Source organism: Spodoptera frugiperda, chromosome 1 (assembly GCF_023101765.2).
Source record: "Spodoptera frugiperda isolate SF20-4 chromosome 1, AGI-APGP_CSIRO_Sfru_2.0, whole genome shotgun sequence".
In the NCBI taxonomy this organism is placed as follows: Eukaryota; Metazoa; Arthropoda; class Insecta; order Lepidoptera; family Noctuidae; genus Spodoptera; species Spodoptera frugiperda.
The window spans coordinates 6,667,155-6,685,726 of NC_064212.1; the positions used below are offsets into that span (position 1 = coordinate 6,667,155).

At 34.3% G+C, this 18,572-nt stretch overlaps 5 protein-coding genes across 6 annotated transcripts; 2 read left to right on the forward strand and 3 right to left on the reverse strand.

The window, feature by feature from the left end:
• Nucleotides 1-882: 882 nt before the first annotated feature.
• On the reverse strand, nt 883-2,985 carry LOC118273400 (uncharacterized). The gene is made up of 4 exons (XM_035590349.2): nt 2,778-2,985; nt 2,249-2,692; nt 1,268-1,424; nt 883-1,125 (listed from the first exon to the last, which is right to left on the reverse strand). The coding sequence occupies exons 1-4, from the start codon at nt 2,848-2,850 to the stop codon at nt 900-902; spliced, it is 900 nt and encodes a 299-aa protein (XP_035446242.1). The 5' UTR covers nt 2,851-2,985; the 3' UTR covers nt 883-899.
• Nucleotides 2,986-3,817: 832 nt separating this feature from the next.
• Nucleotides 3,818-6,780, reverse strand: LOC118273399 (2',5'-phosphodiesterase 12). Its single transcript, XM_035590348.2, has 8 exons — nt 5,875-6,780; nt 5,591-5,714; nt 5,382-5,521; nt 5,146-5,308; nt 4,777-5,065; nt 4,543-4,663; nt 4,112-4,263; nt 3,818-4,019 (listed from the first exon to the last, which is right to left on the reverse strand). Exons 1-8 carry the CDS (start codon nt 6,527-6,529, stop codon nt 3,912-3,914), a joined length of 1,752 nt encoding a protein of 583 aa, XP_035446241.2. The 5' UTR covers nt 6,530-6,780; the 3' UTR covers nt 3,818-3,911.
• Nucleotides 6,781-7,295: 515 nt separating this feature from the next.
• LOC118272987 (protein transport protein Sec61 subunit beta) lies at nt 7,296-8,426 on the forward strand. The gene is made up of 3 exons (XM_035589714.2): nt 7,296-7,469; nt 7,563-7,768; nt 8,194-8,426. The coding sequence occupies exons 1-3, from the start codon at nt 7,467-7,469 to the stop codon at nt 8,279-8,281; spliced, it is 297 nt and encodes a 98-aa protein (XP_035445607.1). The 5' UTR covers nt 7,296-7,466; the 3' UTR covers nt 8,282-8,426.
• Nucleotides 8,427-10,203: 1,777 nt separating this feature from the next.
• LOC118272986 (frizzled-7-B) lies at nt 10,204-13,244 on the reverse strand. The gene is made up of 2 exons (XM_035589713.2): nt 11,852-13,244; nt 10,204-10,988 (listed from the first exon to the last, which is right to left on the reverse strand). The coding sequence occupies exons 1-2, from the start codon at nt 13,032-13,034 to the stop codon at nt 10,471-10,473; spliced, it is 1,701 nt and encodes a 566-aa protein (XP_035445606.1). The 5' UTR covers nt 13,035-13,244; the 3' UTR covers nt 10,204-10,470.
• Nucleotides 13,245-13,501: 257 nt separating this feature from the next.
• Nucleotides 13,502-18,397, forward strand: LOC118272985 (anaphase-promoting complex subunit 5). 2 transcript variants are annotated; one of them, XM_035589711.2, is made up of 13 exons: nt 13,502-13,759; nt 14,094-14,170; nt 14,359-14,566; nt 14,647-14,780; nt 14,865-14,971; nt 15,070-15,226; nt 15,682-15,863; nt 16,014-16,302; nt 16,542-16,692; nt 16,843-17,019; nt 17,088-17,522; nt 18,017-18,177; nt 18,262-18,397. In XM_035589711.2, exons 1-13 carry the CDS (start codon nt 13,630-13,632, stop codon nt 18,379-18,381), a joined length of 2,328 nt encoding a protein of 775 aa, XP_035445604.1. In that variant the 5' UTR covers nt 13,502-13,629; the 3' UTR covers nt 18,382-18,397. The 2 variants fall into 2 exon arrangements, with proteins under 2 accessions (XP_035445604.1, XP_035445603.1); XM_035589710.2 differs by having other exon boundaries at nt 13,503-13,759; nt 15,067-15,226.
• Nucleotides 18,398-18,572: the final 175 nt, after the last annotated feature.

Genomic DNA, 18,572 nt, shown 5'->3' on the forward strand with positions numbered 1-18,572 from the left:
TGTTATTGACGTCTCAGAGTCTTGACTCTGATTCTACGCCAATAAGCGTGTCATATCTGAATGTTTCGTAGAATGAAAATGTATAATAATATGTAGGTAGTTAGGTATTTGTAAACACCAACTAGGTACATACCTACTCGTTGAAGACTCGTTAGTCGCAAGTGCGCGATTATTGAGCAAAGGTCTTAGGTTCCTTTCTCAACTGGCGCGCAGTAAGTAGAACCAAATACGATTGGTTATTATTATGAGTAAAAGATATACAATAATAAATAACAATAAGACATCTAATGTTACCTGATACTTGAATACTGTTACAGTTGGCCTCTTGTATACGACACGGTTTTGTTTTCAACCGTACGATATGTTAGCCGTACGGTTTACCGCCGTGCACGTTTACACGCTCCATAGTGATCCATACAACACTGACGACCGTGACGACCGCCGCACGGCGAATTAACCGTAGATTTTTACGGCGAAAAACCGTGTGTGTACAAGAGGCCTTAGTGATTCTACTTTACATTATGCAGATGAGAAATTAAAAAAAATGTCGGTTCGGTCGCTCAGAAATTGAACAGTAGCGGGCATCAATCAGCGGTATCAAGAAGTATGCATGTTTGGTCAATGCCAAGACACTGTTAGACTTATCAGGAAAAGTGCCAGTACGAAAAAACCCCGAACTTGCGCACGTAGATTTACATAATCAACTTTAATTATATTTTGTTGGATTTCCCATTACAATCATACAATGCATTTATTTATAAAGTAGCACGGTGGTCGAATAGTTCGCATAAATTTGCGCTTGTATGTAGGTCCTGTAACTAGCATAGAATTAGGTAATTTCTGAAAAAAAAAAATGGAATAATGAAAATAAAACAAAGAGAATTTTGTTTAATATAGATTTATTTCCCTCCACCAGTGTTCACACTGCGCTTTAAAAAGCCTACATTTCTGAGATATCGCACAATAAAAGGTGTAGCAGTGAGTGTTATAGCTATCCTAAATGGCGCAAAGAATTTATGAACAGTATATGCTATAACAAAAGTGCCTGCATTTGATCCCGCTGCCTTCAAAATAGTGCCCTCACTTATATTTAAATATTTTAGTACTGCGACTAAGTCGATGCCACTGAAAATAAAAGACAAAATAGCTGATTCTCATCCAATTAATTTACTTTGGTCTCTATAATACTTATGGAATATACATATGTATAAGATGAATGAATGGTGTTCATGGAATTAAATGAGATTGTTAAAGCAGTACAACATACCTAGATATTAGAAGATAGCAGCTCCCCAATGATATCAGGGAAATACCAACATGAAATACAATCACTGTTGAGCCATATTCTTTGATGGCTTGTTTCAACTTTTCTTTGGCACTCATGGGTGGTTTTGAATCTGTACTCATATTTCTTGTGCCAACAGCTATGCTTTGAAAAAAGGTAAACAGAATATTAACATCATCAAATTTAATAAAACTAGGAGCATTGACTTTTGATAATGAGATATTTTTTTGATTCAGGAATTATTAGGGTCTGTCTTGTTTATAGACCATCATTACTTAAAAGTTATACACTACTTAGGTAAGTGCAACTCAATAATCAACTACAATACAAAAGATTTGTCATATTATTATATAAAAAAAAAAATACTGCACACCTGTGACTACAAAAGTTTTAATTTTCTATCAAACAAAAGCAATGTATGAGTTGGTTAGTACAATGGGAAATAGTAAAATGAAGCCCAATATATGTAATATTAAATAAAAAAAATGTCTTCTTTAAATTAAAAAGCTTCATGCACACAAGCTCATGCATGGACTTAAGAGGCATTTCCTAACAGTTTTAATCTTGGGTGATGCAGAAAAAAGAACCCGGCGGATGCAATAAGCATTTCAGAAATACACATTCCTTTCACATACTAATACTTATTTAATTCCTGCCCAGGCTATAAATATTATTATCATCACAAACAGACAATGTTAGCCCACAGCTGAACTATAGACATCCTCTACATAACTTTTAGAGTACCATAACATCCATGCGGGTTTGAAATCAGAGTTCAAAAGGGTCAGGTTTACCAGGGAGTGCTGCAACCAGTTATTATACTCAAAATTTGATATCCATGCTTTTTTTTTTTTTTTTTTTATATTAATGGCATTCACATCTCTGTTGTGTGAGAATATCCATGCTTTATTATTGTATCAATGTCTTTGTCATAACAATGTAAATATAATATTGGCTACATACCGTCTTTCGTCATTCTGGAACGATACTCATTTCTTAATGTCAAGTAATGAGCGCCATGAAGATGATCCGATAAATATTTGTATCCTTGGCCCCACTGTGAGCCTGGCATATTTAGATGGGTATGGTTTCCACTGAAGGGGCTGGGAACATTGCTTTGCATAGATGACGACAAACTGACAGCTCCACGGCAATCGTATTTGTTAACGTGTGGATCTGACTGCACAGTTATGTCAATTTTCCCCAAGTCTATTTGTTTTTTGTAACAAGAACTGATAACTGGACCAGAAATATCTCTTTCCCTCAGTGGCGAAAACCGACCCACTTCTGACGCATTTATGTCGACGACATTTGTCGGCAACTTTAATGCAGCTGCGGGAGGAAATTTTAGACTTGTAGTGACGTGAATGCGATTAGTGTCTTGCACATTGATGTTGGATAATCCTCCTGAAAAATAAACAATAAATACGTAAAAGCCGGTGTTCCTCCTTTGTATACAAATCGAACAAACAATCATCAAGGTCACATTTACCAAACAAAGGATTTGCCAAATTATATTGTTTACTGCTAAAATAATTATTTGACCTCGTATAAATTTTATACATTTTGGAAAATTTTAGCACATAAGACAAAGCACTTGGTAGCTTATGAAATGAATATAGAAACTAAGCGATGGAAATTTCCCGTTATAAAAGTGAAGTGATACACGTAACTAAATTGACAAACCTGACAAGAGAGAGAGACAGCGATGACATGCATGACAGATATTTTTTATTGCCAGTGACAAAAATAATAAGTAATAGCCTTTTAAGTCTATGGGGCTAGCATACATTTTTATCTAAATTAGAAGAATTCCAAAATTAAGTATAGGTAATGATCATCAAAATATATAATGAAAGTGTGATTGTATTTAAATATTTTAATCTAAAACTCCAAATATTTTTTTTATTGAGGTAAACTACCTAAGTAATCTGGGTTCGACAGCATAAAAATATCCTTCACGTATCATATCCACACTATGCTGATAAAATCAATGAGGGGGTATTTCTGTTTGAACTACATAATTATGTCTAATAAGCTACTAATATAAATTTACCCTTTATTTTTCTTAATACTATAGAATATTTAATTTTTCCTTTGTCGGTGGTAAATCTGAAAACAGATTAACTATAATTTTCCCCCTTTCAGCACCACCCTTTGCCGGTCTTTGTCTATATATAAGATTCTCGGTCAATCCAGTCCAGTCCACATCTCTTCAATTGTTTCAAGTTCACAAGAGACTATTATTACAAGCTCTGTGCAAGAGACTACATCCTTTATTTTTTATAAATAGTTTAACGATAAACAATCTAAAATAATTACATGAACAACTCGCTTCCGTTGGTATTTTAGTACCTGTACTGTACCTAGCTACTTAGATTTTTTCGAGGTCAAGGTCAAACGAGCAGATTTTATTTTCGGATAAGGGGTAGCAGTAACACACATGTATTGTATTTAGGCATTAAAATAGGAAAAATCTTTGAAAAAATAAACAAAGGTCATAAGAACAGGATTTAGAAAATAAAAAAAAAATAGTCTTTCCTTTTTTATTTAATAATTTATGAATAATCTACTAACCAACATAACAAATCTATAAAGTATTATATTATTATGTATATAAATTATTCTACTTAAAATGTAAATCCGAAACCAAGGCTATGTGATCAGAAGGAAAAACTACACTGGGCAATGCTGTGTGCAATTTCAACTCGTCGACAGAAGGAAGAGGCACAACCTGTAAACCAAATTAGGGGTCTTTTAACTCAACTGAATACATTAACAAATTAACTATTATAATTTTCTATTAAAAAGTCAATAGATTATTACCTGTTCTACATCCAAGTTAGCTTTATCATAAAATATGTAATCCAGACAGTCTGCAAATCCAGCAGTATAATTCGTGTATACTGGTGTGCCACATGCACTTCCTAAAGGAATATTTTGTTGCAGATTTAAATCATACACAGCTTCGTTAATATCTGAAAAAATGTATAGTTAAAAGTTTAGTTTATATTTATGTAATTTTAAATTTTTTTTTGTGTGAAACTAATTTCAATTAACAAATTATAAAACATACATGTGAAATGAAAGAATAATTAAAATAAACCAATATTATAGAATATAAAAACATTAATCTCTCAATATGTAAGATACAATAGAAAAAACATTCTTTTGTGTAAATCTGCATACCAAGGGTTAAATACCCTTCCTACAGTTGGGTAAAAATTTATAACATAAATTATTAATTTTACACTCACTAGACTTCCAGTCTGGCAAACTACTTGGGGAGGCACCTGTAGTGTACAACTGATAAATGCCGCATGAAGGAACACTATTGAAATCACCACAGAGTATGACACTTATCCTTTTGTTTGGATACTGAAATGCAAATAAATACTGTTTACATTGTATTGATTGAATAAACAATGGACATTTTACATCTATTTGACAAAACATAATTATATTAGTAGATATGTAGTCTTTGCATTCACCTTAGATCTCATGTTATCAAGAATTTCCATTAACCAGTAGATGACAGCACCTCCTTGTAACAGTCTTATGTGGTCAGCATCAGGGTGGAAATACAAATGTGTATTACCAACAATTAAAATCTCATCTGGATTGTCAATAGAGTGTAAGAATGTGGCACTAGCCACAGTTGACCTGTCTAATAGTCTATCTGTTAGTGGTTTGTTGTCTTTTATCTTTTCCCAAATTGTTTGGAGGCATGGTCTACTTTTTAAAGCATCAGATAAAACTATGCAATCATCTCCTAAAAATCTGCAAAAAGAAATGGTTTGAATTTTTATGTACTGTAAGTACAATGTACAATATAACCATTTAGAACAAATAAAACTCACTTAAATCTATCTCTTCTATAAAAGCAAGATAATCCCTCGGCAACTTGTTTCCCCTTTTTGTAAAATAAACCATTTAGACCTTCAGTATCCATGAGTGGTTGAAGGGTACTTTGAAATATTTTGGAATCAACCTCTTGTAAACATATTAAATCACCATTGTAACCTGAAAAAAAGTGTAATTACTTCAAAACTTATTACAAATGTTAGTTATTATAGTGTACATTTATAAAACTTACCAAATAATTCTTTCAATATGAGTTGTTTTCTATAGTCTATGTGCAAGGCATAAGCAGGACAGTATGGATATAAAAATGTTCTAGTATGATCTGAGTCACAGTAGAGATCTGCTAAAATGTTATAGGATACACATCTGAAGCTGTAAACAAATATGAACAGTTGTTATTAATTTCTATTGTAATTACATTTAAGTTAATAGCTTAGGTACCTTTTATGCTTTAATTTTTGTTTTGTAAATAAATGTCTGGTTTCAAATGGGCATCTCCCAGGTCCAGCCTCAACAAGGTTTTTAGAAATAGATTCTACTGCAGGACCCACCAGCTCATCATTACCTGAAAGTATTTTAATAATTGTGGCATTAAGTTATTTTTTCTTATTGAATTAAATATGTTGTGTCTATAAATTCATATTATAACAATATAAAAACATAATAGACAAAGGCCCAATACAGGCACAAGCCTACAGTTTGTTAATTATTAATTTATTACTAACCTGGTATGCATTCAAATTTTAATTTCATGCCAACTTCTTGGGTACTTGGTGTGTAAATATAGTTGTTACTGGCAAATTCCCACTGAATGTGCTGCTCACTTACTAAGTTTCCTTTTTCATTAAGAGGCAATCCTTTATACCAGTTAAAGGTGCATTTTTCTCTCTTAGCATATTGGGTCTCGAAATTAATTGGATATACTGGAAATCCAGCTAAAATGCTTTGAGGTAGGTTTACACTGAGTACCCATGGAGAATTAAAAACTACTTCATAGAAATTATCTGACACTTTTAGTTTTACAGGACCAATTATTGAGAACAAGTCTCTGCAGGTATTGCTTTCGTCGATAATAACATTGTTAGAGTCGTAAAATTCTAATTTGATGTCTGCACTATTTGGATTTACCTTATTCTTTTTATTGCCTTTGTCTATAGCTTTCTGAATATTGGTTTTCATTCGAGTAAGCAAAACTTGTAAACTTTCAGTTGAGTTCCGGCTAAAATTAAACTGGCGAGCAGAACCCTTAACTTCCAACATGAATGTTATGTCCACTTTATCTTCTTGTTGTCTGAAGTAGCATTTCTGGTTATTCATGATTTTTGATAATATTACTGTTGAGTATAGTCTGTAAATTGCCTTGTCAATTCGAAAGAGCATAATATATTAAATATGAACTAAACTTATCATGTGAATCAATCTTTATTGTAACGATCGAATAAAATTATGTATGAAATAAATACTTGTTTTTTTTTTAATCCAAAAAATATACTGTCCTCCAACAACTACGCTACACTATGAATATTTCCTTAATTTTATAGAAATGTGTGATAAATAAGCAATCTTTATAACAAAATAAAATAACCTCAAATTCAAACACTGAGCTGACATCTGACACTGACTTAAATTGTCAATATCGTCCAGCTGTCTAGCCAATTTAGCCAACACACCAACACAAGAGGTTAAAAATTCGAACATTGTCTATGCTCACTAGAGATGTTCACTACTGAGAAAATACTAATTACTTATTCGTTTTTACTTCAATATTTAATCAAAATAGTTGATGAATATTCGAGTAACATTAAATCAATAAAATATTATAATAAAACTGTCTTGATAAGATAGATAATAATAGTCTGGACTCTCTAATCAATAATCTAACTCATTATTTATCCATTTTGAGTATTTATTCGAAAAATCGCCAATCTCTACCATGTATGTAATGTATGGGAGAATGTGGATTTATGTTTGTAAGAAATGATGAAACTGGCCTAGTATCACCCGGGTGGGACATAGGGGATAATCATAACGAGGAACCAAGCTATTGTTTCAAATTAAAGAAGCACTGAAACATCACATCGTTGTTTGTATAAAAATCGTCTAAATCAATACCTTAACAGTAAATACTGTGGGTGTTCCTGGCAACATTGTTTGTCAACGTGTCAGTGAGATTGTACGCGTTGCACGGTAGTTGCCAACACTATTCACAGTTTCGTTCGCACTCGCAGTTGTTCTACTTTGTAATTTCGAGAGGTAAATTACTGAAGTTATCAGTCATCACTGTGTTGTCCTGAATTGAAGCACATAAATTTCAAATATGGTGTGTATAAGAACTGAGTATTACTATTGTTTTATTTTATAATTATGTAAAATGTCCGGAATATGCAATTAGACTTGTGTATTATTTTTTCAGCCTCCTTCTCCAAGCTCTACATCTGTAGGATCTGGTGGTCGCTCACCAAGCAAAGCCACAACTGCACCACGATCATCCAGCGGTGGCACAGTTCGTCAGCGTAAATCCACAACTACTACTACTGCTGCTAGAAATCGCAGCACAGCTGGGGCTGGATCCGGTGGCATGTGGCGATTCTACACTGATGATTCCCCTGGTGTTAAAGTGTAAGTTTCTGCATTTTCTGTGTAATTTATCCCATGTCTATTCTAATGATTTTTAATACGTAGTAAATACCTATTTCGTCGACGTTTACCATAGCTAGGTATCATAAATGATCATATTTATCAGTGATTGTAAATCACTTAAACAAAGACCTTAATGAGTGAATAAATTATCATTAAACCTAAAATCTTAAAAGTTACTAAATATACTAATGTGACATTACTTCAAGCAATTTAATTTGCATTTAGATCAATGAAAATGCCAAGTTTGTGTAATATTACTATTAATCGGGTAATATAGGAACACTAAAATTAATATAACAGAGACAGAATCAGAACAAAATAATAGAAACTAACAAGTTTTAAGTTATAAATGATTTTGTTAACATGAACCTGGTTGACAACATTGTTTTTGTTTTTATTTACAGAGGTCCAGTTCCAGTGTTAGTGATGTCCTTGCTCTTTATTGCATCAGTGTTTATGCTTCACATTTGGGGTAAATACACAAGGGCATAATTTTCCATTTATTTAATAAATGTCTGTTCTGAGTAAGTGTGAAAGTAATGGAATGTTATGAGTATGGAGTCGGGAGTTAAGATATGATTTTATTAAATTATGTAATTTAATTCTATAACACATTAAACATAAGTTGTATACATTATATTATCTTTTATTTTGTATCCTTTTTTATTAATCTCATTGACCAGAATATTATAAGGAATTCAATATCAGCTTGGCTATTGAACAGTAAATAATTATATTTATAGATATTTTCAATGCAAATGAAATGAAGATGATGATTGAATACACATTAAGATGGTGGTAGGTACTGTTCATTTCCATCTTCCCTCAAATTCCCTTTCACCCAATGATGGGAAGTAAAAGTTTCATTTGTCCCTGAAATATGTTCAATTATATTTTTATGCCACCATCAAATATCAATTACCATACCAATCATCAAAGTCATGATTACTTCATTCAAACCATTCTGAGAATCTATATAAATACATAGTTATTGCGATATTAATATACCATTTGACTGTTGGTATACAAGACAACAGAAAATACATTGTCTTATTTGTATCCCCAATGCAGCACACCAAGGGTCACTTAAATGACTTTAATATTTCTTCTGGATGGAAATTTATAATTATTTATTGATGAAACCCAGGTTGGACTTCTTTTAGGTACAAAAAAATTGGTTATTTCTTCACCACGGGACCACAAGAGATTCTTCACTGATAATGAGATGTTATGCTCAGCAGTGACTAACAGAGAAACATTGAGATCATGAATACTGTCTGATATATTATTATATACTATCTATACTTTGAGATCATAATTAGAAAGTAGTCATCATTATCTATAGCTTGTGGCAATCTACTGCTCAACTATAAGCTCTCTGTAAAGAGGATTAGTCAAGATCACAAGTGCTTTACCTGTCGGTTGTAGTTAATAATTAAAAAGGTCAGGTTCATCAGAGAATGGTGCTGCCCCATCTCAATGAAATAAATCTACTCTAACATTAACTTGCTCTGAGGGCTCAGTACGAGTTCATTTGACGTTTAACGAGATCGAAATAACGAAATTTTACCAGTTGAGAGCATATATACAATGCAGTAACGTTTCGATCTCGTTAAATATAAAACATCAAATAAAATATTATGCAGTTATGTGACTGTCTTTATCTATTGTAATTATTTCATGAATAAACTTAATCCGAAATTTCTATTGAGATACCTAGTAATGAATCCCATTCTTTTATCTATGTTACGTTTTATAATATATCCCTTCTTATTGAGGAGAGAAAATCATCCAATGACTTCTCCAACCTTGGATGTGGCAAGAGGGAGTGTCAGACTCTTATGTACTGACTAAAAACCACTCCGTCTCAACTCCTATTTTTCAAGTTGGAGCCCTGGTAACCCGCTAGGCAGTCGCTGCTCTGGGTAAGTATAATATATTATCAGGTATCTATCACGGATTTAAATCTGCCGTACTGGTACAGATGCTAGTGTACTGATCATCAAGGAAGCATCAGAAAAGAATTTTTAATTAAATACCAATTAACTGCATGGTTGGCGCATTGCCTGAGTGAGAGAAAGAGAAAGACTGATTGTGGCGCACTGTCACGGTTCGATTCCTGCACCGTGATTAACAATAGATGTCTCAGGTTGCAGTGTGATGTGTTTGTAAAATAATTAAGAAATTAAAAGAATTCACCAATTCCCCCCTTCCCAATCTTCCCCATCCCCATTCCCGAAAAGCCGGTAACGCACTTGTAAAGCCTCTGGTATTTCAAGTGTCCATGGGCGACGGCGATTGCTTACCATCAGGTAATACGTCTGCTCGATTACTGGCATGTCTCATAAAAAAAAGAAAATATTTATGGACACATGACATGAAAACACTAGAAAAGATATAAAAACAAATGCAAATTAAAAATACAATTATTTTATTTCAAATGATTCTTAAAAATAATTACAAAAAAGTAAAAAATAATCTTAGATTTAAGACACAATAATATGAAAAAGAAAACTATTTACAATATTCAGCCTTATTTTGAGATTCAATAATATGAAAGTAATCTCATGATAAAAGTGTATAGCTGCCTTATTCGATTTAGCTGCCTCATTAACGGCGGGAGAAATAATGTTCCATTTTAATATCATGTATTTTCAAATGAGATTCATTTACAAAGTAATTTACACATAAGCTTCCACTCTTCTTCCCTTTATTTTATCGAAAAATTGGCGCCAAGAAACTAATGTTTTTCCAGACCAAATCCAAAAACTGGAAGTTATTCCAACTATCATAGTCATTAAGTATTTTATCATGAACATTTCAAATTTCGGTCGGTCAGTTTCTTTTCGTGTAAACGGGCACGGAATAGAATACAAAGGTATAGAACACATGTCGCGATGCCAAGTTACCATCCAGTCATCAAAATTTGCTTGTTCATAGAAAAGACAAGCAATCACTATTAATGCTGGTACTGTGTATAATACACCAAAAACACCAATACGAATCATTAATTTCTCAAGTTTGTCTGTTTTCGTTCCATCATGTTTCATAACAGTTCTAATCCGGAATAATGAAACAAAGCCTGCAAGTAGAAAGATAGTTCCAAGCACCAGATACACACAAAGGGGTGCTAAAACAAATCCGCGCAGTGCCTCCGCATCCCAAAGTCCAACATAGCATACACCAGAGAGAACATCACCTGAAAAGAAGAAATTATATGTGACTTGATGTAAAATATAATTTAAAGTGGGGATCTATGTTTTCATTGCGTAAAATACAGTGCACATTACACAAAAATAACTTAAATAGTATTTATTTAAAAGTAATGGAAAACACTGAGCATTTAGGGAAAGTTAAATGTACCTAAATTAGATTTTATAATGATTAAATAACATCAATATGGGGTTCATATATAAGTATTTAATTATGTGCCACAGATTTTCTATACAAACTTTCAAGTAAGCATTGAACCCCATCGATTTTAATGAAATTTTGTACTCATAAGCAACATATTAAAGTTACTTATAAAAACTATCAGAGGTATCAACATAATTTTTATTTTTAGACTCCTTTAAAATATTCTATTTGTCAAAGCATTAATATCCACATGACATTATATGTAGTTATGTACACAGTTGTTTTAATAGTTTTGTAATAGAATCACATATAATGTTACATTTTAGAGTTTGTAATTTTTGCAAAAATCTGGGTGATATTTTAATATTTTCTTAATTAGAATTATATTGTTTCTATTCCTGAAGGGGTAGGCAGAGGCACATTATGGCACTGTACAATGTAGTTACACTAATTTTTCACAATTTATGCTGTATGTCCCAAGTAATAAGGGGTGAGCCTATTGCCATTTACCATGCACAATTCCAGACTCCGTACTACTACTGAGAAATTTTTGAAAAACCGAAAAAAGCCCAGCTTTTCTTTGCCCGACCTGGGGATTGAACCCGAGACCCCTTGCCCAGTAGTCGCACTTACTACCACTCAGGCAATGAGGCAGTTAATTAGAAGTATGGCAGGAAATATAAATACATAAGTTACACAACTCACCATCTACTTTTCCCATGGCCAAAATTGATATTGTTTTAATAGCAGGTACAGCCCATGCTGCCAAATGGAAGTACTGAGAATTTGCTTCAATTGCTTCATGGCCCCACTTAAGTCCAGCTGCCAGAAACCATGTCAATGTTAAGATCACCCACCAAATACTTGAAGCCATACTGAAGAAATATACCACCATGAAGAGAATAGTGCAAGGTTCATGTTTTGTTCCCTGTGTAATTACAGATATGTTTGGCAGTCTTGCACCACTTATTGTTGTTGGAAAGGGACCTTGGCAGCTAACACTGTCACCTGCACTCCAACCCATAACATATGCTGCAGCCACCATTAGATAACACACGGATAGGAATATTATAGGCCTTTCTGGATATCTAAATCTATCTGTGTCTATTAGAAAAGTCAAAACAGTGAACAGACAGCTCACAGTACAAAATGTTGCCCATATGCCGATCCATAATCGTGCAAACTTTTTCTCATCTTCACTGAAAAACATTCCTGTGCAAGGTGCCCCACAGTCATATTCTGTTTTATCTCCAACCTTCAGAGAATATTCTAAATCCAAGTTCTTGGGGACTTTAAATTGTACAGGACACACAAAACCATAGTCTTTTGCTCCATGAAGTTTAGTTGGGTCTCTCTCATTGTTATTTTTGAAGTTCACTTTAGGAAGTTTAGTTTCTGAGTGTTTCCTAGACTCATGAGTTATATTGTTATCACCAACACATATCACGTTTTCGTCAGTAGCCACAGGAAATTTGGTGCACTCTAAGTACTCAGGCCAATGAAATCCAAATGTTATCATAATCTCATCACAGTTTTGTTTTGCGGATTCACATAAATGTCGACAAGGAGGTATAGCTGTGTCTAATATTGTACACACGGGGGCATAAACTGAACACAAAAAGAATTTCAGATCTGGTGAACAGTTAACTTTTATCAAAGGAGTAAACTGGTGGACTTCTGGCCCCGCATCTTCTTGTTTAGCGTGATTCAGTAGGTTGGGAAATATTGTTTGATTGTATCTTATTTGTGTACAAAACTGAATAGTAATAGGTTCACAACGACCATGATGAGGTAATGTATCTCCAGGATAAACAGTAACACCTGAAGTTTCAACTGATACAAAAACATAAAACACTGAGATAATAAACGCAACCTTACATTTATCCATTATTATGGCTACCACTGGTAAAATTACTAAAAAAACAAAAATAATAACTTAAAACTGCACTTATATTCCATTCCAAATTATAAGTAATTAAGACTTTGTCTCCGCATTTTCGTAAATCGTACGATTAGTATTAAAAAATAAATTATCTATTTATTATAAAATTGTTATCACAACAACATGCATTGTCGTCGGAGGAGTAAAAGCATAGACAAAAGACAAGTAATAGGGAGGATTATCTCTGATCTCTCTCTATGGCCTAGACATTGATCTATTAAAATTATTGTCTATGGCAAAAATTTAACATGAAGTAGAATGTATGTTCTATGATTTTTATTTTAAAATCATGTGTTTAAAATAAATATCCTTGACTATTTCTAATTACCAGTTACTCTATATTATTAAATTCTTTGGGTACTGTGTATTGTGTATTTGTCAACTTATCAAGATTTAAAGTTAGTTATCTGTGTCACCAAGTGTCAAAGTGTTACTGTTGAAGTTTTGACGTTTTGTTTTCAAAATATTCAATCAAAACATTAGTTTTACATATTATTACAGTATATTCTGCTAATATAAATTAACGCTTTTTATTGAAACGATGGAAGTAGGCGGTGAAAATGTAGATTTTGGAAAATTAATAAATGTCAAAGGTAATATTGAAAATATTACACCTCATAAAATAGCGGTAGTAGCTTTTATACGAGAGTACGGTCTACTGAAAATTGAAGGTGAGTGTCCTAATTTTGTGCCAATTCCAAATAACACAGGCCTTTTTTGGTATTTCCTATTAAGAGTTGTCATTAATTAGGTTATAGTAAATATTTAGTATTGCCATATATCATGCATTATACCAGATTCCTAGCTATAACTGATGATTTAGATGATGTCTAACATGAGGAACATAATATACTTCTTCCTTGTGAGGCTGGTCTGCAAGTAGGTACACTTGTGATCTCTGGACTCTGCAATCAAGAAACAAAGAGTGACTCTTGGTGCTCAGATTTAATGGTAGGTCATAAGCTCATCTTCGTCAGTACTATAATTATAAATTTATTATTTCAGCAAACAAAATGATGGACTGCACTGTGGCACCAAAATATAGAAAGGACTTCTGTATGCTGGCTCTTAAACTGATTCAGGTAATATTGCATTGATAGTGAAACCATAATTAGTTAGTTAAAATGTAAAAGAAAAATTATTCAGGAATAGAATGCAATAGATAGGCAAGAACATGCATTTCATGTATAGTTCTGGAATAAACCAGCTAACTGAATTTAATTTCTTAATGAACTTATATTTGTAATTTATTCATAGTATTTGTTTTCAGTGCCCAGATATGGAATTTAAAGAGTTAGAGGCTTTGCTAACGGATGGACGTTATAATTTACTCAGTGTTCATCTACAGAACTTTTGTGTTAGACTCCAGAATATTTATGTTAATGGCGTTAGTGCTCTGACGGACTGTGTCACCTCAACTATAGACAAGCTGATGATTGAATCTAATCCTTGTATTATGGCCAGATACAGTGTATTAGGTAACAAAATGTACAAAATTATTTACTTTGTTATTACATAAGTAGAATAGTAATTAATTGGTTATACTTCCATCTTCCAGGATTGTATTTAAGAAGAATATTACTTCATTTAGACAAGCTTACTTTTGTGCAAGTTGTGTCACTTTACAAGTCATTCTGCCTATATTACCAGAGGGGTAGGCCTGGTCTTATGATGAGATCATTAAGTAAAGAGGTACTTTTAATTAATTGTATTGTTGTTATTAATATTAATTGCATGTTGTAATTGCTAAATGATTTAGTTTTAAACTTTGTGTAGAAACTAAACAACATGGATCAGCAGGCCACAACCACATCTCCCGTTATACCTGAGGAACCAAAACCATTGGAGCTCTCAATGCGAATGAATATAATAGACAGAGACAAGTAAGTTGTGACATCAAAATATGTATTTAATATAAATGAAACTTACAGAGTTACACCTTTTAGAGAAAAACACAATGTATTGAATATTATTTCAGCAGTTTTGAAGAATGCCAGTGGTCGAGAAAGCAAGCAGAATTATTTACAGCACAACAGGCAAATTTATTACAAATTAATGAAAAGAAGGCAATGCCACCTAGACAGTTACAGAAAACAATTATACAAATAATGAATGATATACCAGAATATGCAGATATTGTAAATACATTTGTTTGGTTTGTATGTGTACCTTAAAGGATGATGACTAAAATGTTTATTAAAAATATTGGATTCAATATTTGAATAACCAACTAACTAAATAATAAGTAGGCCCCCCTACTCCGGTTCTCGAATCCGAAGTTTCGTTAAATTTTTCGTAGGTCTTATTGATTTACTAATGAAATTATTCAAAATAACGTTTTATTTTTTATCTTCATTCGTTCATTTTTGTTCATAAAGGTTCGTAATAAATGGAATTGCAGTACGAAATTAGCGAAGTTTCGGATGAAATTTCGTTTTCCATTGAATTAAAGTAGACCCCCAGGAAGCAAATGAAAGCTTACAATTTGTTTTGTCCTGAATTTTCATACTGTCATCATTCTTATTGACTTTAGGGACCATATTTGATTATTTTAGTCACAAATGATTCTAAGCTGGTATTTGAATTGTTTTAGCATTTCCTGAGTTTTTTAAACTGCATTCGTACAAAGGAGTTCAGTGGTGCTCAGGACTCTCTATACAATTTTTTCGACCGTACGATCTTACTATCAGGCAATAACACAGGCATCGACAGGAATAAGAATTTCCGTTATGCAGCACTGAATAGGGCGGCAATGCACACCCATTTCGGTCACCGGTAAGTGATAATAGTATTTATATGTATAATGATCCTCTTTTTAAAGTATAGAAATAATCACCGACCAATAAAAAAAACATAGTCGAATAGAGTAAGATCCTTATTTTTTTATAGTTTTTAAGGCTCTAATTCGTATCGTAATATGATCAGATCTGTGGCCATGGAAGCAGTGCGTGAGGCTCTAGCCCGCGCGCAGGAGGCCGCGGATTACGCGTGCCTGGTGGGCGCGGGCACGTGGGGCGCGCTGGCGGGCGGGCGCGCGCGCCGGGCCGCCCTGCTGTCGCGCGCGCCCCGCGACCCGGTGCCGGGGGCGCCGGCCGCGCCGCTGACCGCGCCCGCCGCCGCCGCGCCCTCACACCCGCGGTACACTGCCGCCGCCGCACAGCTACTGGCTCAACACGCTGCCGTTAACGGTGCCAAGCCTGCTTATATTTTTCAGGTTAGAAGATATTTTTAATTTCGTTTAAAACTAACTTTATAGAAATCTATACTATGTTTATAATGTTGAAGAGTCGTTTGTTATCTCCGGAACTACTGATTTTAATTGAATAATTCCTTTTGTCCGTTTATAAAGGAAGAAATTAAAATATTACGCTACGATTGAAAGGAGCCGAGCAGCGGGTGAGCGGTATTGATAAACTGATTATGAAGCAATAATTTGTGCTTTAATATTTAAAGGTCATTATGCGAGGAGATTCCATCAATTACCTGCACTCGATGACCGATCTGACGATGGCAGGCCTCGCTAACACGGCCGCATTATGGGCCCTCTACGGAAAAACTGAAATGGCGTCAGTAGCATGCCAACTTCTTCTTGATCTCAACACGAGTAAGTGTAGATTTCATACTTATTTAGATATATGTATAGATATGTGATAGATTTAGATATTACATAATAATATCTTCTTAGGTATACCTAAATCAAGATTCTGATTAAAAACCTTAAACTAGTACATGAAGTGCTTTACATTGTCTGTAGAGTGCAACGTGGGCAGCGGCGTGGTGGGGCACGTGACGGAGGCGCAGTGGGTGGGGTGGCGCGGCGCGGCCGAGCTGGCGGCGTGGCGCGGCGCGCTGCCGGCCGCGCTGGCGCTGCAGCAGCGCGCGCCGCCCGCGCCGCACGCGCGCCTGCACGCCGAGCGCGCGCTGCACCGCGGTACGTACCGCTACGCTACGCACGTCACGTACCGGCACGGTCACTTTTAAACAATTCTAATGTTTCAGGCAAATGGGAGGAAGCAGAACAAAGTATAAGACAGTTGGCATCATCCAATAGATGGGAGAGTCAACTCCTAAAAGCTGAGATGTATTATCTGAAAGGAGACGCTACCGAAGCGTTGGAGTCTCTGTATGACATCCTAGACTACTGCAAGACTGAGGATGACAGTTTGCACTATATATCACTGAGAGTGAAAGCTATGATATTGATGTCTCAAGTCCAACATTCATTCAGTAATATACAATCCACAAATATAATGCAACTCAATGAAGCCCTGTGGTTAGCAAAAGAATACCATTTACATTACTTAGCTGCATCAGCTGAAATGCATTTAGCTAATGTCCAGTTAAGTATGGGATGTGCAAAGAATGCTTTATCTCTTGTGAGGAAGGCTTTGCCTACTATAATGGCAGATGGTGGTGCATATGATATGGGCAGAGGTAAAGTAGAACATTTTTAATCATTGATTTTACTATAACTTTCGTAAGATATACTAAATTAAAAATTAATTATTATGTTATCGGCTTACTCACGTAACCTGTTACGTAAAAGTTACGTGATAAATGATATTTAATTCTACAAGTAGGTTACAAAATAACACTTTTACACGTCAATCTTTGAAATAATTAGATGAGGCCGGCATTTCCTATCCGACTACTCTGAGAAGAAATGCCGAAACAAACTCAGAGGTCATAGTCTGTTTTAAAGTCCAGACAATCAAATAAAGGATAATATCAGAGAACCGTGCAAATTGATTTTGTAGTGGTCTTTAGAGGAAAGAACCACAACAGTATGAGCAGACCTGTTCAGATGGCAGTACGCATGTGTCAGTTTACAATCAGCTCAGCTCGTGTGTAAGCCGATAACATAATCAATAGTGTGTAATTATTGATTTGCAAGTAGGGCTTGAGGAAGTACATAATTAAAATTTTAGCCATGTTGCTGTACACGAAGTGTCGGATTGCGACCGCAGCTCCATGTGGAGAGGCTCGGATGCAGGTATTGCAGTCGTGTTGTGAGGCTTTAGAAAATGTCAAAAAGAATTTTACTAAAGTCGGCGCGCATCTCAGATTACTGCAAACATGGTATTTACAGGTAAGCTTTATTTCTACTTATATTTAAATCATTTGTATGTATTCTTTACTAAACAAGTCATAAACGCATCATTTAATATTTTAGGCACAGCTGTACCACGACATTGGTAACCACGCCGCAAGAAATCAATGTGCTTGGATGTATAGACAATTAGAATTACAAAATTCTGTTGAACCATCAAATTTATTGCTTGTAATGTATTAAATGTACTAAGAAGCAATCTCATCTTTTATTTTTGTAACCCAAATTGCCATTACTATTGAGGTTACCTGTGTGACGAATTAATTTCACCATAACAGTATTTAATTCTTAGCATGATATTAATCGGTTAAAAATTATAGATTTAAAAAGCTTTCTAAAAAGCTATGTGTCAACTTTGTTATTTGAATTTGGTA